The following is a 23,861-nucleotide window of genomic DNA, read 5'->3' as shown; positions in this document are numbered from 1 at the left end:
GAGGCTCTCCGAATTTTCCCAACCCACCCGCAACGATGCAGGACTGAAAAATTCCAGCCATTGTCTTCTGCCACCGTTACAAATATTGTAACCGTGCCATTTATTCCATCCCTTCTTAAGCTGAATCAGGCTGCTCACAACCTTGGTGTCCTGTTCCACTTTGTACTGCACTACCAACCCCATAACCTTCCTGTGACAAAGATCACCTACTTTTACCATAGACATTGGGCCTACCACAACCTAAGAAATTGGTGGGGAACACATACCCCCACGATCACAGCAGCCCCACGGCCAGAGTGTTAGTTGACTGGCGATGTGACTTAGGTCCCTCAGTTAGGCAGAGATCTTGCCTCAGAGATCTGTTGATCAATCTGATTGGCCAGCAGCTCTTTAGTCCCAGCAGCGCCAGTGACAGCAGTGGTCAAGATAGCGACTGCAAGCAATCCTCAGATTCTCAGTCCTGGTGTCCTGGACCAGGTAAGTGTGGTCGGTCTAACAGCAAGGGGAGATAAGGTCCGGGTGAGTGAGGAGAGGGGTGAGGGGTCTTGATGGAGAGGCTGGGGGTGGGGCAGAGGGGGGGTCCCAATGTGCAAACCCTCTGGAGAGGGCCTGTAAAATTCTGCCCATTGTTTACCTCTGCCCCGCCTCAGCCCATTTGTTACAGAAACCTTCATCTCTGCCTTTTCACCTCAACTTGACTCCCAGTACTTTACCGGTCAGTTTTCTATCCTCCACACCCATAAACTTTAGCACATCCAATATTCTTCTGCTTGTGGTATATTTCACATCAATTCTCATTTATTCATGACCTGCAGTACCTCGAATTTAAAATTCTTATCAAGTTTAAAACCTTTCATCGTAGCTTTTTTAAAAAAAATAGGACACAATGTGAAAGTAAACAAATTACTTTTGTTGAATGTGAAGGCAGGTACTGAGAAGAATTAAGGAAGGGAAGCATGTTGGGAATGGAGTGAAGGAAATTGCAACCAATAACTGTGAGGGCAGTCCACAAAATGGGAAGGAGAATTGACATAAGGGGAATGGCTGTGGGATCATAGAGAAAAAATAATTGTTATGATATGGCAGATGATGTGTACCAGGCGGATCGAATCACGCGGTCACAACTGTTTTGCAATTTGTATTTTATTTCGAGGTGTGTGCCTTGAATTCAAACTACAGCGACTTCAGAGGTTTTTAGAAAACTAAATTAAACATTTATTAACAAAAGAAAAGATTTCAAGCACATACATAGGTCGCAGGAAAAGCAACAGTTGCATTCCAAATGAGTTTTCTCAGCTTTTGTTCCTGTAGACAGCAACTTGATGCACAGGGGCTGGAGGCGTTTCAAACTTGTGTTAAATTTTAGAATGCTTTCTCCTCTTACCCATATCCTCATCTCCTTTATACATGTTTCTCCATTTTTAATGCAAATTCCATTGTTCCCATATGTTTTTGCAACTTTATTTTTCTCATAATATAAATCTTTCATAGTACTCACTTTAACAGTAACCTTTGGGGCAGGTTTTTCTGGTCGGCAAGCGGGGGTGGGGCCTGCTCACCAACACGTAAAATGACGCAGGGATATGTGGGGTGTGCGTCCAGACGTCACCCCATGTCATTTAGATTTTCAGTTCGGCGGGCGCATAGCCATCAATGGCCTATTAAGGCCATTAAAAAACTAATTAACACGATTGATGGACCTGCCCGTCCAACGCAGGCGGGCTTCGGCAAAAACATAAAACCTCATCCACCGGCGGGATGAGGTTTCATGAGGGTATTTAAATTTTTATTAAATGTTTAAATAAAAGTTATAGACGTCACATGAGGGAACATGGCAGGGAAATTTTTTAATCACCTTTACTGAAAGTCTTAAATCAGAGCTGATCCTGCACAGGGAGCGCATAGTGCTTTCTGGCGGACATCACGCTGGGTGGCCCTTTATTGGCCTGCCCATGTAAAATGGAGGTTCATGCCCGACCGGGGACACCTATCGGAAGCCCACCCACCTGCGCCCAATCCCGCTCTTCCCGCACCCCCCCCCCCCCCCCCCCCCCGCCCACCCACCCCGAACAGGGAGAAAATGTTGTCCTTGGAAAAAATAAACACATTGTTTGGCTTGGCTTGTTCTGGCTAAGTGTAGCATCCTACCATCTCTTTGAAATTCAAACTACTCTACTTTATCTGAAAATGCAAATTTTCCCTATACCCCACATTCTAATACTTGAGCCATGCTTACGTATTTAGCATTTCAAATCTAGCTTCTTGTTGATAACTCAAAACCTCCAGACCAGTTGTCTCCCATTCAATTCAATCCCCCTCCAATACACATACACACAGAGAAACTAATCCAAACCCCACTATTACAATAAATCACAATAATATTATGAAAATTATATTTTCATGACACAGTAGAACAGGAAAAAATGTCATAGATAAACCTACTGATATAAAACAAATATTAAATATATGACTGACAAGCCTTATTCTTCTAAATCAGGTGCCATCTGCATGTATATTGCTTCTCTTATCCCCTCCACTTCTTCTATACATACCTTTGACACTGATTTCCTCTGAGAATCACAATTGTGAACAAATTTTGTGTTTCCAATTTCAATATAAATACCAGAGTGAATCTTCCCCTCCTTTCAACTGCCCAAAACTTGGTGTTGTAGGGCTTTTAACTGCTTCAGAACGATATGTTTTTGTCATAGTTTATTTTTGGCTGAATTTAAGTAAGGTTTCCAAGGTGAAGAGTGTCATCTCTATATTTTGGTCTTATGTAATGAATAATGTGAGGATCATGTCACATAGCATATTGATTCAAAACTGGAGGGAAAATGTGACAAGTGGACTACTTAATAAGCAATCAATGCTTCACTGATTTACACACCAACACTAAAAGCTTAAATATGTATAAAATATTCTTTATTGTTATAAATAAAGTTTACATATCTTTACAAATCAAATAATTTGTGCTTCATGTTTCTTTTTGTTACAGGAATATATTAATATATACGATATGCATAAATTATATTTAATTGACTTTCAGTAAATGTTGCAAAACTGGTACATATGCCACTCCTGGCAGCTTTTCTTGCTGACCACAAAAATAGTTCCTAAATTGTTCAGTACTTTTGCCATGCTCACAGGAGTATGTGCATAATTACATTAGTGATAAAAGTAAAGTAGTGGACTGGAACCAATAATGTAGGTTATCTGGTACTTCTTTGATTTGGGAAGAAAATAAGTGAAGCACATACCTACTGTGCCCTAATCTTAATGCAGTTTGCAGGTTCATGCAAAAAGCTTCTAAAATTAACTCATACAAAACAGATATTTCTTTTCTATTAGAACTTTCTCCAGTCACTTTTAACAATGACAAGAACCTGGTTTACAATGACAAGAACCTGGTTTTGTCTTTAAATTGATATTTTCCCCAAAGTTCAGGAGGTTTGAGTCTTTAAGATAAAAGTGGTGGGTCATGCTATGGGAGATTTGGCAGCCCCAGCCAATAGTCCATTGACTTTCAGCGGGACTGGACGATCCTGGTGGTGGGCAGGGCTGGAACATCCCGCCCTAAGTCTTATTTCTTCAGCATCCTACTCCACAACTTCTAACTGCTGTACACAGTATTAATCTGCCTCTGTGATTTTAATTCAAACACTCTATAGATCAAGTTCCTTTGAGTGTATCTGACCATCCTGTGTTGCTAATCCAAATTTATATAGAGTATTGCTCAGCTACTGTGTCATCACTCCTAATGGAGTACAGCAGCAAGATCAATACACAATTAGAAAAGTCTTATCAATTCATTTCACTAACTAGTTTTAAGAAAATTAGTCTATTAATTGTTCTTTAGAAATTACAGCTTTGATATATGATTGTAGGTATCTGAAGTAATTTGAACTGAACTGTAAAAAATACAATTTAGTAATTATTTAAAACTTATAAAAAATTAAAGCATCTTTTCTAAGTACCTCTTATGCAGACCACATATATTGCATGGTACCATCTGCTAATTCATCCTAGATTGATGAACAAAGGCGACTGTAGAAAAATTACATGGAAATAATTGTAAATGTTTAACAAAGTCTTTAGAATTATTTAGTTTACTAGCTAATGACAATGTATTAAACCACTCATTTTTATTGAGCAATGTAAACATCATTCCCTGTTTAAGACTGAATTCTTGGATCCTGCTTGGCATAGCCTTTCAGTATTGTATTCATTTACAATAATTGTCAACTGTGGATGCCCTGGAAAGAATTACATTTTGGGCAAACAGCTTTGTACAATAGTTGTAATGGTAGAAACCTTTACATCATTAAACCATTCAAAATATAGTGAAAGCCCAAATGAAACTGGAATTTATATTGTTCCTTATAACATTCAGAAAAGCTGACAGTTACAAATCTCTCCTGTTCCCATTCTTTTTAAAGCAAATTTGCTCTGAATGGAAGTATGTTACAATGGGCTTATTAAAAATTTCCCTTCGAGCACTTAAATCAGTAGGTGCTTTGTTGGTCTTGAACTGTTTAAGAGTCTCTTCTGCCTGTACATATCAAGTCGGCACTTAGTATGTTGCACTAGATCCTTTGGATTAGAAGAGTCTGTCTTATGCTGCCACTGAATGATTTCTCCAAAGCTGGTCTTCATAAAAATTAACACTTTAGCTATTGAAGCAGCTGCTGTTTACATTCACACTTATGGTGGAATAAGATACTTACCCAATTTTATCCAATTTCATTCTTAACGTACATGACCAGCAGAATCATGCAGGATGCTGTAAAGAAAATACTCAGATCCTATGGCATCTTTTAGGATTTATCTGCAGCCATTTTTAAGCTGCTTTTATTATTGTATATTGTTTTAAGTTTTGATTTTGGGAGAACTGCAATCATGACTTGGCTACTGGCATTTGCACTGTTGAACAAATGCCAGTCTTGTCAGTAATACACAGTTCCCGCGAATAAATTGAAAATTAGATTCTGTCTCTTTTAGTTCAACAATAGAATTGCAGACCAACAAAAAAAAAAACTGGATGCACGAGTCTGCCATTAGAAGAAGGGAGTCTGATTTAATAACATAAACATAAAAAGTTGGTCTACAAATGCTAGTCTTCCAGAATTCAGTATAAAAATAGTTTAAGTGTTCCAAGTAATTGTAGCACATCTACTAGGGAAGGAGAAATCATCCCATGAGTCCCGCTCCTGATCATTATTCAGTGACTGCTACATAAAATGTTTGTGTGTTTGGTGCTCAGTGAAGACAAATTGGGTTCAGTTTTGATGCTCCCACAATTACAAGATTGTTGATACTGACTGTTTGGAGTTACAATGAAGAACAGTCACTTGGGGCACAATACTGAAGGATATCCAGTGCCTATGGAACCATGGCACAGTATAATTTAGTGGCTTCAAGAGGGGATGGAGCAATTTTTAAAAATCAGCTGAGGTGAGAGAAGACCACAGGCAAAAACAGCAGGGCAGTGAACATAATTCATTGCCATTTTATGTTCTAAAACTGCAATAAATTTTCACCTTTGAAATTTCAGCTCAAAAAGCTTTAAAAAATCAGTGGACTTAGACAAAGCAAAGGTTAGCATGAACAAGAAGCAATAGGATGATCCACATTCTGTTAAAAGCAAAGGAGAACAATTAATGTTTGTCTTCAGCTGTTATTTTCGTGCAATTAAAAAAAATTAAACATATCTCTTCTATAAAAAAGGTGAGCTACATGGAGCATAAAGAGGCGTTATTTTCTGTCTATAATCTTAAAAATAAAGCAAAATAAACATGACTAGTGAAGGATGAATCTAAAGAAATACAGTACAGATCTGTAAAATTTCCTAAGAGTCCCTTTGGTTACATTAGTGAAATAGATAAGCTATGCAGACAATATGCTAAAAAATAAGAAATCCTGCATTTTTCAAATTAGTTTCCAGCAGAAGTGAGGCATTTGTCTCCATGAAATGACATCATAAGCCAGTGTGCAAAAATATTTGTAGATTGACTGGGTGTTTATAATTTCATTTTCTTTAAACTGTCTAAACAAAATACAGCAGATCAGTAAAAACAAAAGGAACATTTTTTAGTCTTCATGCCATAATTGAGGCATATATATCCGGGCATGCCTCCTAGGAAGTTGAAATAAGCATGATTAATCCCCATCATTTCAGCACTCTGGACAGCTCATCTTCAAATTAGATGATGTTTAGTAAATGACACCTGAATTTTCCCATTATAGATTTTTGTCACCCAAAGGCTGATTCAGTTAGAACTGCTGGTCTTCTTTATCAGATTCTGGGGTTGTTGGCCTTGATATTTCAAATATTTCCTGTGGCGAATTTGTGGGTCTTGCGTTTAATATTCTCAGTATTTCTGAAAGTTGTTTTTCAATATTGGTGATCTTGTTATTCAGGGACTTTATGTCTTGTTTCAGCTCATTTTTTACTTCCAATATGGTTGCTTGAAGGGTTTGTTCAGGAATTGGATAAAAAGTGTGCTTTGCCTCCGTCTGCACGGGGCTTCGGTCCTGAGGGCTCCGTGTTTCCCCTGCGTTGTCTAATCTCAGATCACTCTTTGTGATACCACTATCACATGAATCTGTTTTCCTCAGAGACATCTCCTCATGTGTTTTAGTTCTTTCTGGTAAAGTTTCCATGGATTCTGCCTTTGACACTTTATTCCAGTCTTCTGCTTTAGAACCAGACTCTTTAAATTTGGACCAGCCCTTCCGCTTACTAGATTCTCCAGGTTGCCTAGCAGCTGCAAATTGCTCAGATGTTGGAGCTTGCAATTTAGCCTGGTCTGATGTCTCTGATGTTGAGGCCCTAACCACTTGTGAAGGGACTGGAGTTGCAGGACTTTCAGTTACTGTAACTACACTAGTCGTTGCTGCAGCATCTGTTACGTGGCCATCTAACTGTGCAGTACCTTTCTCTACATCATTAGCATCCTTCAATCTTTCTGCAGCTATACGAGCTTCCTTCTGCTGTCGAAACCTTTGAAAAAGCCTGCGGACAGGATGGTCAGGAGGCAGGTTTAATGGCGCCTCATTCTTTCTCCTCATTCTTTCTTCTTCTTCACGCTTCACATCACTGATCTTCCTGAACACAATCTACATGAATGAAAGGTTGAAAAATCAAAAATTAATAGTTCACTTATAATGTGTTACATGTGTACATCTCTTCCATCACATTGTCAATGGTTAAAGGTGCATCATTGCAGCCAAACAATTATAAAAAAAGTTACTTTACTTCTTTTGACTAACAGACAACACATTGTTATTAATTCATAGCAATGTCCTTTATGGAACCTTAGTGTGATATGACTGTGACCCATAAGTCTTGCTGATGCATTTACAAAACAATATTGATTTTTTAAAAGTTGGTCATCGTTTTGGTTTAGAGTATTATTGATTTCTTGAGTCAATATTGGTCTCAAACTGATGGGACACTCAAACCGTTTCCAAATAACATGCTGCTTTAAAGGAGAAAATGTTTAAAAGGAAACATTCTAATTCACATGTAATCAAACATGTTGAACTATGGTTCAAGGCTACACAAAGTTATTGACTGAAGTATTAAAATGCTTAAATTTATTTTCAAAAGATTATGCTACAGTCTGGATAATAATTCTTAAAAATTACTCCAGAATTCACTAAGCATGTTATGGTAGTTCATTGAAGAATCAATAGTGTCTTTGATTTCACACAGAAGCTCAAAAAGATTATAAGGATATTGAAAATAAGTTTTAGTTGTGCACTAAGACCAGTTAAACAGTTAGATATTTTAAAAATAGTAATTTTATTTAATGCCCTGGAAATCTGTCCTTGTATGAATCCAATAATCTATCAAAAGTTAATTAGTAATCACTGCATATCATTTCTTTATAACTTTATAAACTAAATGGTACAAGTCTAAAGAGGATGCAAGAACAGAGAGGCTTCACATAAATCTTTTGATGGTGGCCGGACAAATTGATAAAGCTGTTAAAAAAGCTTACATGACTCTTTGATGTCTCTAACACCCACCCTAGCATCTAGAGTGAACATATCAAAGTAGTCACACTTTTCTAGCTTTGGACAGTAAATTGACCTGACATACATAGATATATATATGCAGAGACCAAGCAACTGCAGCATCACACACACACAAAATAAACACACCATCTATTATTGTACCTTTAATGTGGATCCAAAACTATCAAATCTATTAATCAATCTTTGGACTACAAACAAAATCCCATCATCCAATCATACAGGTACCGTATACACAGGTCTCAGATTTCTTAAGCTTCAGTCATATGATCGCTTCCACCATTTGCTTTTGTCCATCTGACCTACCTTATCAGGACAGCTATGTTCAGGTATAAAACATGTCTCCCTAGCAAGAAAACAAACATTCACAGTCTCTGAGAAGCGCTTATTGCACTGTTCCTCAGGAGATAGTGACTCTTCCTAATGGATTTACCACGTTACAGGCAGGGACACCAGCATATACACTTACTTCGCTGCCATTGTCTCTTTCTTTCAAATATTCATCCTTCGCTGGCTATCACAGCCCTATTAACTCTTTACCAGTCTAAATAGCTAATACCATATAATCACCTCAGTAGTATAGCTTATTTAACCTACATGTGCCAACACCCTTGGATTTATAGGTAGAGGCATAGGGCAGAATTTTCATTCCAGGGTCAGGACTATGATGCCTGATGCTATTTCTGTACGGATAGCCAATTAGTGACCAGGGAGTACATTGGCCATCTAATTAAGGATGGCATTCGGGCTCTCAAGTCTGCAGGGCCAACAGAATGACTTCCAGCAGTGACACATCAGGAGCCCTACTGTTTGAGGTGGGAACTGCCAATGCATGTAAGAGAGGGAGAGAGGGCACCTCACAATGGTGAAGTACTCTGAAGAGTAGGTGAAGAACTTAAATGTAAAAAATGTAAAAAGGCCACAGCTACTCTACTGGATCGAACACTGCCCCCACAACCCACCCCAACCCCACTGCCCCTGTGGAAGGATGCCTCCATCCCGTGGCCATGTTTTGGCTTCAGTGAGGGACCCACAGGCTGACTGGAAAATTCATTCCAGGGTCAGGACCCCAACACCTGATGTGATTTCTCTAATGGCCAGAAAAAAATTCCAGTCAACTTTTGCTCAGTGGCCTTAAAGAACCATTTAATTGGCTGAATAGGCAACTGCCCCTCCCCCCACCCACACCCCCTTCCTGTGGGTGGGTAGCTGGCCCCATCCCACTTCTTTTGTAACAAAATTGACCTGGAGCCAGAAACATGTCAGCAACCGGGCACGGAACTCTCTGATGCCAATTTTTGAATCTTCCCATTTCTGGCCTTGCTTCTAATGAAAATTGAAATTTCTGCCCATGAAGTATAAAAGCAAGGAAGTTGTGCTGCGGTTTTAGAAATCATTGGTTAGGCTTGAACTGTATCTAATCTGTGCACCACACTTTAGGAAGAATATCAAGTCCTTCAAGAAGATGCAGAAGAGATTTACCAGAATTATACAAGGATGTGGGTCTTAAGTTATGTGGAGAGAATAGAGAAGTTGGAATTATTCTCCTAAAAACTGAGAAGATTAAAGGGAGATTTAATAGGTATTCAAAATTATTGAGGATTCTGATAAGAGTAAATAAGGAGACACTGTTTCCAACTGCAGGAGGGTTGGTCTCTTACACGCATTGGATTGAAGATAATTGGCAATTAAACCAGATGCGGAAAATTTGTTTTACACAGTGAGTTATGATCTGGCATTTATTGCCTGAGAGGTTAGTGGGAGCAAATTTAATAGTAACTTTCAAAAGAGAATTAGATGAAAATTAGATTAAGGATAAAATTGCAGGGGAGTGAAACTAGTTGCATAGCTCTTTCAAAGAGCTGGCATAGGCATAATGGGCCAAATGGCCTCCTTATCTGTTGTATCATTCTATGATTCTAAGATACACATTTTGAAGAACTGAAATTGCAGTGTTCAGCTAAAATCAAACTTCTCTTGGTTTGTGTTATCAGATTATCACTTCATTCAAGTGATCATACTCAAAATGTCCTGCTAATGCAGCCAATACCTTCAAATCAGTTAATCTACTTCCTTAGAACATCTGGCAAGAACCATTCATTTTGATAAGCATCAGGCATAATTTTGTATGACTAAACTGTAGTTTGAGCTGCAATTAAACTTTTCCAATGCCTGGAGCTGACAGCAAACGTTGACAAGGTACATATTTAAACGTTTCCCACTCCTACAAGCTTTCTATGACTAATAAGGAATGAGAAAGTTTGACCCATGCAACCCCTCTTCTCTTTCTGTGGTACTCCGATAATTAAAGTACCTTGTAAAAGTGACAAATGTTTAAAATATAAACCTTGGTTCTTGTTGTTAACCTTTAGCACTGCAGAAGTGTCAGTATATTTAGAACTACAATACAGCATAGAAACACATATGATGTAATGAAGGACTAGATGGAGGAACCAGATTCATGCCACTGGTACATCAGTCAGCCATTCAGAGCTCCAAAACCCAAACGCAACATTAGAAATGGCAATGGTGCCTGCATGTGATGAGATGAAGTTAATGATGGGGGCTTGGCTGAATGGACTTTATTACTTGAAATTTTATAATTCAGATTTAAGCATTAGTTATCTGAAGGGCACCATAAATACAAAATTAATTTCACTTGCCATGTCCCATCCAAAATGCATCCAGTTTTATTCCCCGAGTGGAATAGTTTTTAAACAATTATTTTGTAGCAAAGTGATATAAATTCAGTTCTCAACATTTAATGAAAGGTTGAATTGCAAAATAAGCATCTTTGCAAGACAAAAATAACTGTTTTCCTAAACTTTTTTCACACTTAATTGTCATATTAATACAAATAAGATGAAACCAAAAATAAATAAATAAAACTCAGATAAAGAGCTATTACTGTTACTTCTGATATTTGTAAATGTCAGCAGAACTTAATTACCAGATCCAATAACTTTCACAGTGTCAGTCACAGAATCAGTGCATGTGTAGCTGTAAAGAATAATATTTTTCAAGTTGTTGGAAGAAGAGATGTTCCTGGAGAATTCACTAAACTGATAAACACTCAAACTGTTCTCAACTCTATCTCTGCGCAGATAAACAGAGTGGAACAAGGCAGCTCAAAAGCCACCCACCGCCGTCAAAGAAACAGCATAAAATATTGCAAAATTTTCATTCTGAGTGCTGATGGAGAAAAAATAGCTTTGGGGTTATTGTTGAAAAATCACTTTTTTTGTTCATATTCACTTCTGACAAAATGTCATCAAGCTGAAACATTGGGTTGAATTTTCCTGTCTCCATGATGGCGGGTTTGGAGTTGGGGGAGGGCGGTGGCTTCCTGATGCAGTCCTATCACCACGGAACTTCCTCAGTGCAGGCTGCGAATAGGCGGACAACCAATTAAGACAGCTAAGGCCCGCCCTACACGCTAACAAACAAATCCTGCTTATTGTCTCAATGTCATTGGCATTGGTCACTTATACAACCAAATTCCACAGACTGTACATTACAGTGTCCATCGTTTACTGGCCAATATTTAAACAATTGCCTGATAGAGAGATACATCTCACTCTACGTACCAGTACTAAATTGTCACATGTGCCACCACGTGAATTCTCTTTAATACATTCCATCAAAACAAGAACAGCTACAAAACAATCAATGGTGTGTTTTACAAGCAGTACATTAATGAATAGCAAGTAGTTTTCATCTTCAGAATAGTCTATGTGATTTACCCCACAGTTATGGAAAAATAATAATAGCACAACGTACTATCTCTTGCAAAATTAACTCAATTTTCTAGTGAAGGTATTAGAGCCATTCTGGCATAGACCTTTTCTAAAATTCATGCAAGTCTCTGCTGGTGGCCGGGGGAGGACACAAGAAAGGAAGGAGGAAGGAGGGAGGGAAAGAAAGGAAGGTGAAAGATCTATGTGGTGAAATGGGCTCAAATTAGGCCGAGTGCCTTTGGCTTCACAGCATTACACTCACAATGTGCCAAAATTATAGATAATGATACTAGCTTTCTTTGCTAATTGATACTCCAAGTACTAATGCAAAAGGCTCAACCCGCACATTGGCTCACTACAAACAAAATACTTAACTTAGCATTATAGAAATATTCTAAATTTTAAAATCCAGTTCATACAACACAGGCAAAAACTCTAAATCATGCACCCACATACTACAGCATGTCTAGATTATGCTTCTTCCTTCTCCATTTCCTGTAAAAACCCCATGCCTACTCATAGCTAGTTTCTCTGTCTCCATTGCATCTACCTTGATGACTCCATTTTCTAATCAGAACATCCAAGAAGCCTCCCTTTTTCTTTGGCAGAACGTTTTTGCTTCACACTGTTGGAATGGCCACCGAATTGTGTTCACACCATTACCCATGCCTCTGCTATCATTCCCTTTCATGATGACAGAGTTGTTCTTTTCTTCATTTTCCACCCACTAGCCATTCCATTCACTTGATCCACTGCCACCTACATTAGTCTTCCCTTCCCATCCCTTCTCTTCTTTCCTTCCAGGATAGAATTTTTCATTCTTCCATCAATTCATTTTACAGCTCTTCTCTCCCCAGCTGTTCGGGTGCTGCTGCAGCAAATGCAACATCTGTTCCTTTGTTTTTTTTCTCCTCACTGTTATCCAGGGCCCCAAAGATTCCTTCTATGTGAAGCAGCTGTTTAGGTGTGCTACCTCTAACCAAGTAAACTGTTTCCAATTGCTTACAGTAGTCATGTCTTCAGCACTAGCAAGTCCAAATGTAAATCAGGTGACCACTTTTCAAAAGCCTCTGTTCTGTATGTGACTGTGACCCTGGACCCCTTTGCAATTCACCACATTAACAGCCCTCCCACTCTGGCATCTGCTGTCTTTCACCTCCAACACAGAACTCATAACCCTCAGTGACAGCAGCTATCCCTGGGCATGCTGCAATACTCTGAACTGAATGCTGAATTTAGTAAATTCAGACCGTAACTATATTCTCCACTTTCTTTACAGGAGGGACTGAGGATGGATGGATTTATCAGCATTTAGGGGAGGAGATACAGAAGAAGTGGCTTTATATATCTGAAAACATCTTTGGACCCAACATTTGCAGTGAGGGAATGGAGGAGTATGTTGCTGGGCAGGGGGCAAGGTAGGGCAGAAAATCCGGAAACACAGAGGACCTGCTCAATTTAATGGCCAGACCTCATTATCATTTATTTACTCTGTTTCCCACCTAGCAGTCGACCAGATTGATAGACTGGCCAGAGGGAAAACCATAAAATGCTACAACCAGGCACTGTCTCTAGCCACTGGGAAAGATTGAAGTTTGATGAGTAGGTTTGGAACAACAATCAGGAGGGTGGGGAGACCAGGAGAGATCACAGAGCAGAAGGGAAAGGCTGGGTGGAGAGGACAGGGGTTCTGCCATCGGGGAGGAATGGCAGGAGGCAGTGATTGTGGGGAAGAAGATTCGGAATGGCGGATTTGGCAGGGGGTAGAGTGGAGTGGCAGTTGATTGATTTTGGCAGATGATTTGCTTGAGAAACTGGGTCCTGGTCCACAGAAGCGATATAAAAACCCTAGTTCTGCTTGATCTGGCTGCTCTCATCTCCATTTAGTTGCCAGGTTTCCCAAACTCTGGAAAGTTCAACCGGCCAGCGATAAAGTCAGGATTGCAGCTGCACTGTGGGAGCCTGATTTCAACATTATAGTGAGGTGTCCTGCTTTTTGAGAGCATGAGACCCACATACCACTTGTACTTATACATGTGTGCCTCTTCATTGGCATCAGACTGCTGAGCTTAGCCATTTTCAAGTCAGTTAACAGGATTGTTATGAACTGGTAAGCTACCAAATATCTGCTGGAATAACAGTTAATATTAAAATGTACAAATACGTTTAGGAAAATAATTCACTTAAGCCACATGCAAATAAAATAGTGCCTGAATTAGAGAGACATATGTCAAGTTTACAACAGGCTCCAGTTCATTTAAATTATAAACAAGTTGATCTTCATTTATCCCCATTCCTAAAATCTATGCAAAACAAACTTAACTAGCATTGGCCTCAATGTTGTTTGCTTGAGATTGCCAGCTGCACAGTATGTGTAACCAAAAGTCCAATACAGTTATTTGTGCTTGCAACTGTTCCTGAGCAGGTGTAAACTGTGGCTTCAAAGGGTGCCAGGATTGTTTCATTTTTGAAGATAAAATATTATAGTGAATCAAATGGTTTTATTAAGTCTAATATAGGATGCTCAACTGGCACCAAATAATACTTGTCTGATATTTCCTGAATGAACAGAAGTGAGCTAATTTATATGACAACTTGTAAATATTTTAGAAGTTTTATAGAGGTTTATTTCAGTCCACCAAAAAATAGCTTCCAGGAGGTGAAAGGAAGAGATTGATTATATCCTCCAGGACTGCATCTAGTAGGAAAGTAACATCAGTCCCTACCAAGAAATAACTATGATATTATTAATGTAGAACTCTGTAATTCGCAAATATGTGCATAAATAGAAAACAGGTATATTTTTTTCATAGGAATGCTTACCTCTCACAGAAGAGGATGAGTAATTTGACCTATCTGCCAGCTATAGTTTAGTTAACTTATCGAGGAGAATGAGGCTTGGAATAGAATGATTAATTTCAGGAAAATTACAAGACATAATTAAATTTTTTTTTTAAACTGTGCAGCTTCCAAAACCAAATGGATTCTGAATTATGTATTAATTTGGCTCCTACTGTATTTGCTACTGCAAGTGAGGTTTTTATCTAATTAATTTTAATGTCTGCACTTATTGATATCTCTGATTTCACATAGATGTCCCAGGGTCCCTTCTCTTGACTATTGGTATTTCATTACTTCTTTCCTGTCTTTCTTACAAGTTGGTGGTCAGATTCCTAACAAAAACATGCTCATCCATCAAGTTGCCAGTTGAGGTTTCTGGCAACACCAGAATGTATATAATTGCAGAAAATGCACAAACAATGTCAAGATTTTGATAAATGAACAATTATTTACATTATGGTGCTTCTCAAAATATCAATAACTACTCTAGAAGAGGAATGTTTCAAGGTTTTTCTGTAAGATGAGGTGTTTTGAATAATTTAATGTCTAAAATAAAACTTGCATTTATAATATTGTGTTTCATGACCTCATGGTGTCTCAAAGTGCTTAATTGATCAGCTGTCATTTTAGTTTTTGATACCACAGTTATAAGCTTACTTGTTCTTTCAGAAAATATTGAGGTTGTAACACAGTAGACGTTACGTGTGATCCTGTAACATGCTTACAATAGAAATAGTACAACTTCATTTTGATTATTTATGGATTACAACTTGTTTATTATAGGGTTTTTTTTTATTAACTTAACAGTATTATTGAAAAACCAAACTGATGGATGCCCCTTAGTGAATAAGGAATAGAACAATGAGTTAAATCAGGAAGTAGTGATTAGGTGAGGCCAAGTTTATGTTTTAAAGTATGGAAATTATAGAAGAAAAAATTGATCAGTATGGAGTTCCACAGTGTGGTCACAGGAAATAATTTGAGCAGGAGACTGATAAGTTTGAATTTCAATACAATGTCATACACCGAAGTAGAAGAGCAAGTAAGATAGTCTATCTGAAGCATAGAAGGAATAACGTGAAAGTTCTGAGAGGTAATTATCACAGTAGCATCAAAACATAGAGTAGCCAAGCAGGGAAGTGACAAGGCAGAGATGAAGCAGGAATAACTTTCAGACAACAGGCAATTTGCTTTTCACAAAAATCCAGAGTTGGGAATGCTTCTTGGAGAATGTGGCCACCCCAGGTCCTTGTCAGTAACTGTGCCAAAGTTCACAGAGTTATGTTGTGCATTGCAATGGTGGGCACATCTGCCACTAGGGCACCTGCCTTTACTAAGTCTGTGATGTCTAGAAAATGAATGGCTGGCCAAAGGGGGGAAAGTAGTGGGGGAGGGAGATTATTATAGTGTCAGGCAGTCGTCTATCAGAAACATCTAAAAATTGCCCTGTGTAAATGTTTTTTTTAATTCATGATCCTCTTTGGGATTCAAGGTCACCATCTGGACCTGGACTCCCAGGTGGGCCCCACTTTTACTATTCAGGAACCTGGTATGCCTTGTCTCACCAGATGTCATTGATCTTGCTCTGGCAGGAATTCCATGTCCCCAACCCGAGAATCTCTTAAACTGCTGGCATTGTAAAAGACAAAGGCTGGCATTGTAAAGGTTCTGCCCCGTAAAAAGACTGAGCAGGATTTCTCTTGCAAGGCCATGGACTAGCATATCCAGGTTCCAGTAAAGAAACTGGGGCGGGGTACTTGTGAAGAGTTCTGAATTTTCAATATTCATACTCTTCAGTTACCTCTAGAATAGAATTACATAGAATTTACAGCAGAGAAATAAGCTATTCATCCCAACTGGGCTATGCTGGTATTTAAACTCCACAGGAGCCTCCTCCCACTCTACTTACTTAATTTCACCCTATCAATATATCCTTCTATTCTGTTCTCCCACATGTATTTATCCATTTTAAATATTCAAACATATCTTTACAAATGTAGGTAAGGGTACTGAATATATCAGTTAACTTACTACTGAAAACTTTTTTCAGGGAACAGGCAGTAATCTTTTGTCTTTTAGTTGGGGTAAATAATTGATAATATTACATTGCTGTTTATGAATCTGCAGTTGACATTGTTGACAATGTTGGGTTAATGTTAGATCTCTGACATACTTGCCTCTTGAAAGGAAGACTTTATGTACCAAATAAATACTACTCACCGGTTGGGATAGTATGCTGATTTAGAAACATATACATTTAACCCTTGAAAGAAGAGTGAGTAGCTGATCCACTGAGATCAGAAAGTCGCAATTCTATCCTGGTCTGCAATGATCACAACGGCCCTAGGTTTAAAGGAAATTAGTGGCCTGGGTTCCAGTGTTGATTGCTTTCAACTAACCCTTCTGGAAGTGGACATATGTAGAGTTTGGCTGAAGACAGGATTGACTGGGATGCGATGCCTCCCAAGATGAACAGCCTCCTGCCATTCAGTGGTCTGTATGGCTGATAATGAATTATTGGTCATGGTACAAGAGTACCACTGGCACTTACCAAACCATCGAGTAAGTTGCCTTGCAGACCTTATCCATTTATCTCAAGGAGTCAATTACTTTAAAAGAAATGGGAAGGGCAGAAAATTAGCAAAAATAAGAATGATTTAACATATCAGCTAAAGCATGTTAGTGATTCTTTTATACAAGCCCAAATAAAACACAGTGATAGTATCCTATTTTCCCTGTATAGTTTGTATTGTTGGAGTAGCCTAACTTTCATAATTTAAAATATGTTTAATGGCATTATTAATGATATTCCTAATAACACAATAATTATGCCTTCTTTCTCTCACCCAGGTAGATCTTATGCTTCTCAAATAACTAAATGAATCTAATGTGCAAATTTGTAATTAATTTACATTTTATCTTTTAGCATCATAATTATACTCTACAAATTTCATTATAATAAATCTTAGTTTAAGTTGGAAGAGATAATCAATTTTCTATATAATTAACATACACCATTGAAGGTTGTAAGTTTTTAAATCATCAATGAAATTCTTCCTTCCTTCTATTTCTATATATAGCATTATTGTGAAGGCAATGCAGATTGGATAACAATTATGCTACGCAAGACATTTTTCCTGGATCAATTCTTGCTGAGACATCATAGAGTGATTGCCCTCATGTTGCGCATTATCAAATCTATCCAAACATCTACAAGGCTTCAATGCTGATTTATGAAATCTATTGCCAAAGTATTTCTCTGATACTGTTAATCCTGTTAATCAACAAGAAGCAGGAGACTCCTCACCTTCAGGCAAACAATATGTAACAGAAACTGTGACTGCAGATAACAAGTGCCAAGGGAGCTAATGACATTTTGTCCAAGAAAGTGCGATTTTTCACATTTGTAACTGAATAGAAAAATAATGTAGAAAATGTTGCATTTTGTAAGATACCAAGTGCCTTATAAATAATAATCAAGCCCCTGCATAAATGCAACACGTAGGGCATCAGCATGGGGCGGGAGTGGTTCGCCAGCCAGGGTAGGGGGTGGCTTCCTGCTGGGCCCCATTCCAAATGCCAGGTCTTAGTGCGTAGGTACGAGGGACCCCTTTCCTCAGAAGGTCGCATACACAACTGGGTTTGCTATACTGTCTTCCCAGCTGGCGAGTCCCCCTCCCGCCGCTGGTAGAATTCAGTGACAACAGGATGAGGCCGTTAAGTCCTCTAGCCTCCCCATCCCGGACTTAATCTGAGGTAGGTGGAAAGGCAGTGGGAACTCCACGTTGCACTCTCCCGTCTGATCACACAGCCCACCCCCACCTCCAAACCCACATGTAGGTTGGGGGGGGGGGGGTCATTAAATTCCGCCATTGACTTACCAATGGATGTGCGCCTATTTTAATTTTCAGGTGGACTTCAAAATAGCCAGAGGTTAGATTAAAATATAAAAATAGGGAGTTAACTGCCATTGTCAGGATACACCACTACATTTCCTTTGTTAACCAGCATTGTCATTGCCACTTCCTTGACCACTCACAAACCATAAGCAGTATAGTTTGGGAGGCATACAATCCAGAGGCTGCATTTAAAAGGATCTGTAGCGTCATCAAGGGAAAGCTGCCTATGGGTCTGCATTCGCATTTTATTCATTATTTTGTAAGTTTTGATCCTTATAAGCTTCTTTAAGTTAATTTCTTTGCTGCTAGGTGAAGAGAATAAACATCCATGGCTTTAAAATTCTTTGTATGGGGGTGATGCTGGCAATTTTGAAAGGCAAGAGGACAGTTGCTGAGGAGAGGTAATCTAAATCCCAGAGACACGAGGTCAGATTTTTGTGGAGTCGTTAGTGTGGAGTCATTAGAAATGACAGGAGGGACACAGTTCCAGACATTCCATTCCGATTTCCAACAGATCCCACTTCTGCTGGCAAGGAGAAGGAGGCAGCATGTGAATTACACAGAAAGGAGATCTGAACTCAACAGGGCCGTTTGAAATTAGTGCCGAGTTCAAACAGACCGCATTATAATTGTTCCAAGGGCCTTAACCCGCAATGTGGGACTCACAAAGGCTCGCCTCGGTTCTCTGGGACTTTGTTTCCATAGCTTTAAAAGCTGTTTGGCCCTGTAGCATTCATCTCTCACACCTCTTACCGGCACCCCCCACCCCACCCACACCTCATGGCCCCTCCATGGCAACTCATGCACCTGCACCAAATCCCCATGCTACCTCATACCCATCAGATGTAAACACTCTTGAAGGATAGATAAGGTCTGTTTCAGTGTTATGATTTCATTTTTAAAATCACCTGCCCTTTGAATATGTAATAAAAAAAAGGCTGTAGCTGTCAGATCCAGTTAAAAAAAAAATCTTCTAATAGACTGCTTTGATTCACAGGACATCTGTGTAGGTTAGAAAAAAACATTACCATCTGTTCCTGCCGTTTCAATAGAGTTCTTTGTTGGCATTTCCCATGGGCTTTTATTACAGCTGAGGTCATTATGAATGCTTGGCTGAGTTTCAAAAGTGCTTATCTCAGTGGGGGGGTCACTGAGTTCACATTTTGATTGACAGTTTAAAGAAGATATTAAAGGATTAGCTTTCTTTGAAGTTGATACTGAATAGAAATTTGTTTTTGTAACAGATTGAACACCTGAGGGGATTTAAAATCTTTGAATGGGTTTTGTGAATGGGAGTTTTTTTCTGTATCAAGTGTGTATGATTGGGAGCTGTATTGGACTGTCAGCAGTCTTTTTTTCATCTCCACATGGCTTTTGAAGTCTGTCTGTGGTGGATACTGGATCAGTGGCAATGGAGGTGGCATGGGCATATGAGGTGGCATGGAGGTATGTGGTGGTATAGAAGTGACATAGGGATTTGGTGTGGGAGGATGAATTGGTATGGAGGGGCCATGAGGTGTGGGTGGGGGATGAGGGGGTGTGAGAGGTGAGTGCTAGAGGGGCAAATAGCTTTTAAAACAATGAGAAAAAATTCCCAGAGAACCGAGGTGAGCCATCGAACCACCCGCCTTGGCACTCACCTGCCCCTTTGGTCGTCTACAATGTGCTTCTGGGTCAGTGGGCTCAACATTATCCTGCCCCCGCTTTCCCAGACAGAAATTTGTGTGTAGCAGGGCCCTTTAAACTGAGGTGAGTCTGCTAAGTCGGGAAATTCCCTGACTTGAGCTACCCACCTAAGTAGCGAAAATCCTGTCCATGGTCATTTGAATGAGGAGAAGGTACCTACATGTATAGTGGTGTTACAGAGGTGCTTACGTAGTGCCTAGTGTGATTGCAGAGTAGCAATGTCACTCTGAGAGGGGCAGTAGTAGGTTGGTTGAACCAAAGATTAAGGGTTGCAATGACTTTCAATATGTGTCCTGCATTATAAGTCCACAGCAGATGAAAGGACCATTGAACTTATGAGAGGTGTATCTGACAAGTTTCCAATGGTAACCTGGCCCACCTAGGCACACCCCCAAATTACTGTAAGGATCTAAAGGAGGGGCCAGGGAGAAGGGGTGCTCTGTTCCGATGGGAACAGATTTGGTAGATCCAAAATCCTGACAGATTGGAATTTTCTCCCTAGGATTTTTTTAACACCAAATTTTAAATACATTTACCCTGGTTTATCTCCTTTTATTCCTTCCATTTTGTTTTGTAATCTATTCCTTTCATTTCCAACAGTCTTGAACTGAAAGAGCGAGCAGGATGATATTCCTGATGCTGCTCCCCTAATGGTATAGCATTTATTACATGTTCAGTGGACACAGATGAGCATTTCCATGGTTAAGAATTTTCTTTTCCTCCCCAACTAGTGTGGTGCTGAGACTCAACAAAGCTTATTATACACTAACAAACAGAATGACATATCTGGCTCCCCTCAGTATGAAAACCTGTGCCATATAAATGTGAAATCTTTCAGTTTATCCAATCCGTACAGAGTTTTTTTTTAACATTGTATGGCATATATTCACAGATATTTCTGAATTACCATAGGATCACCTCCATATTTTATTCTCATCATGTTTTACAGGAGGGCAAGAATGCATTTTTGCTATGCATACAATGAACAAGTGCCTGTTGAACATATAACATGGAAGCGCAAAATTATAACAGTGAAATTGTGTTGAGTCAAACTTGGATAACACGAAATTCTGGTTATGTCGAAGTCCTCGACCATTCCTGTAGCAGAATAGTAAATCTCATAGAACAACGTCTTGTTAAACCAAAATTCTCCACTGGTAACTCTGGATTAGCTGAACTTGTCTAAGCTTGTCATATGACCACACCGACCTATCTTAGTGGGGTTAGACCACACAAGAGCGGAACATCTTGGAGCACTGGGCAAGCCATCATTGGACATTGAGATCTCTCCGTGAAAGGATGTGAACAGCCTGCAAGTATGACTAAACTGGTGAGAAAGTTAAAAGTGTTGCTGATCAAAGAGAAGGTGAAGTGGATGCAGCAAGTTGAGAGCCGTCGTGCAAAACAGAAAGTGGACATTGCAAAGGAGTGGGACATTCCACCATCAATTTGTCCACCATTACGAAATACAGGTGACATTTTGGAACAATTCAACAAACAGGCATTCCCTCCAACAAGGACGAGGATGAGAACAGCTGCCTATCCAGACATTGAAGAAGCTCTGCTAACATGGTTCAAGGCAACCCAAGCAGAGACTGTTCCCAAGTCCAACCCAATTCTACAGGAAAGGGAGGTTGCCCTGGCAGTGATGGATGGCTGAACCAATTAAGACAAGGCACTGCATTGTCTTCACATGGTATGCAGTGGAGGTGCAGCAATTATGGTAGTAATGACAGATGATTAGCTCCAAAATGCTCTTGGCCACATCCTGAATGAGTATGCACCAAGAGACATTTTTAACGCAGGTGAAACCAAACTGTTTTATCATCTTTTCCCAGACCGCTCGCTTAAAGATGAAACATATAAGAGTGGAAAGTGGAGCAAGGAATGTGTCACAAGTCCAAATATGGATGAACATATTAAATGATGTGCAAATGAGGGGAATTAATCATACAACGTACTTCTCAACATTTGCCCACAGCATGTGCTTTGGTGTAGAGTATTTCTGCCACATAATCAAGGTAGGTTTATAATATTTATTTATAAGTCTTTATGTCTAATTGATATACCATTATCCAGATGATTGGAGGATTTCACAGCTCTGAAAACACAAAATTCTCGGATTTCCTTTTGATCACATATTACAGGTACAATATCTCAAAGGTAGATATCTTGAAAGTAACTAACAATAAAAAATTAACATACCTTTGAATTCAGTGTGCACTATTTGTATTGTCACAATTGTATGTATTTTACAGCTCAGTACAAATTCATTGCAGAACAGTATGTTTCGTAGAATTCTTATCAGATTTCTAACATGAATTTTGCAAACGTATAAAGTATTGAAGCAGCCTCTGGTAGTGTTACACTAGAATCTTACAGCTCACCATCAATATAATCAGTGAAACTGACAGTCTGTCTTTCTAATTCAAACTGTTTACAATTTAATAAGTTCTTCTGAACTCCTTAAACTCCTCTTCCCACTCCCACCAAATAAGGTTCACCAGACTAATCTTGGGGAAGGTGGGATTGTCCTATGAGGAAACATTTAGGAGACTGGGCCTGTATTCTCCTGAGTTTCGAAGCGTGAGAGGTGATCTCATTGGAGTGTACTAAATTCTTCAGGGCTTGACAGGTTAGATGCATTGGAGTCTGCAAATGTGATTTGCTAAACAAATACCTTATTATGAACTTAAAAAATCCTCTCCTTCTTGCTTGATTTTTTAAGGAAGATTTGCAGTTGCTCTTTTGAATGGACAGGAATCCTCAACACGGGGGCTAAACGTGCAAACAGTCCATAAGTTCTTTTTACTGCCATTACCCAACTTTTGAATACATTCCAATTATTTTACTAATAGTAGTAAATGCAAGAAAAATTGTTTTAGATCAATTAAATCTTCTTGAAATCTAATTTTATCAATTAGAAAGCAAAAGCTTTGACGATTAGTTGAAAGACACAATCATGAAATAAGAAATACAGGGTTCACATCAAACACTCACCAGACAACATTTTATCCATGTTAACCTATTTTGGGTTTATGGTAGAAAACCTTTTTTATCAGATAATATTTACAAACAGGTGTCTGTGTTTCCTACTTTCAAATTACTATTGTTAAAAACATCAGGTAATTGGTCATTCCGCCAGAAAACAATTTTCAGGATTTGATTTGACGAGTGCGTATATATCACTTCCTGTTTGGTGACTGACATTCAGTTCTATTATCTAAAAAGATTTTTTAAAACTAATTCTTTAAAGAACATGGGTGTGAAATATGCATTGTGTTACATCTGTTTTTCTACAAAGTGATCTTGTGATCTTAGATCACTATATAAAGTCCAGCTGTAATGTTATGTCCTAGATAGTGTTATTGGAGATATGTCAGTGGAGCAAACGGTCCGATGATAATGACAAAAGAATTGCCCTCTGTTATGCCATCAGCATTTCCTCAATCAACTCTGTAATGTGCCAAGCAGAAGTAGCCTAAATCTTCACTTTTTGAAGAGTACCTTTTATAGTGGATTACATTAAATATACATTCTTCCCCTTGTTGAAGAACGGTAGTGTGCATCCAATCTATTTTTAATCATAGGACACTGAACATTAAAAATATCACAAACTTAGCTTAAAAGGATGTTGCATGTCTTGACTTAATTAATT

General features: G+C 38.9%; 1 protein-coding gene across 2 annotated transcripts in view; it reads right to left on the bottom strand.

Moving 5' to 3' along the window:
- Positions 1 to 6,273: 6,273 nt before the first annotated feature.
- kcnh1a (potassium voltage-gated channel, subfamily H (eag-related), member 1a) overlaps positions 6,274 to 23,861 on the bottom strand; it is a 303,671-nt gene continuing 286,083 nt past the window's right edge. For both annotated transcript variants that reach the window (XM_041178371.1, XM_041178377.1), the window contains one exon: positions 6,274 to 7,119. In XM_041178371.1, the coding sequence (XP_041034305.1) occupies positions 6,274 to 7,119 (846 nt within the window). The remainder of the gene's footprint in view (positions 7,120 to 23,861) is intronic.

The sequence above is a fragment of the Carcharodon carcharias genome, chromosome 2 (assembly GCF_017639515.1).
Source record: "Carcharodon carcharias isolate sCarCar2 chromosome 2, sCarCar2.pri, whole genome shotgun sequence".
Taxonomy (NCBI): domain Eukaryota; kingdom Metazoa; phylum Chordata; class Chondrichthyes; order Lamniformes; family Lamnidae; genus Carcharodon; species Carcharodon carcharias.
The sequence above is the reverse complement of the archived record's forward strand: the minus strand, read 5'-3'. Positions and strand labels throughout refer to the sequence as shown.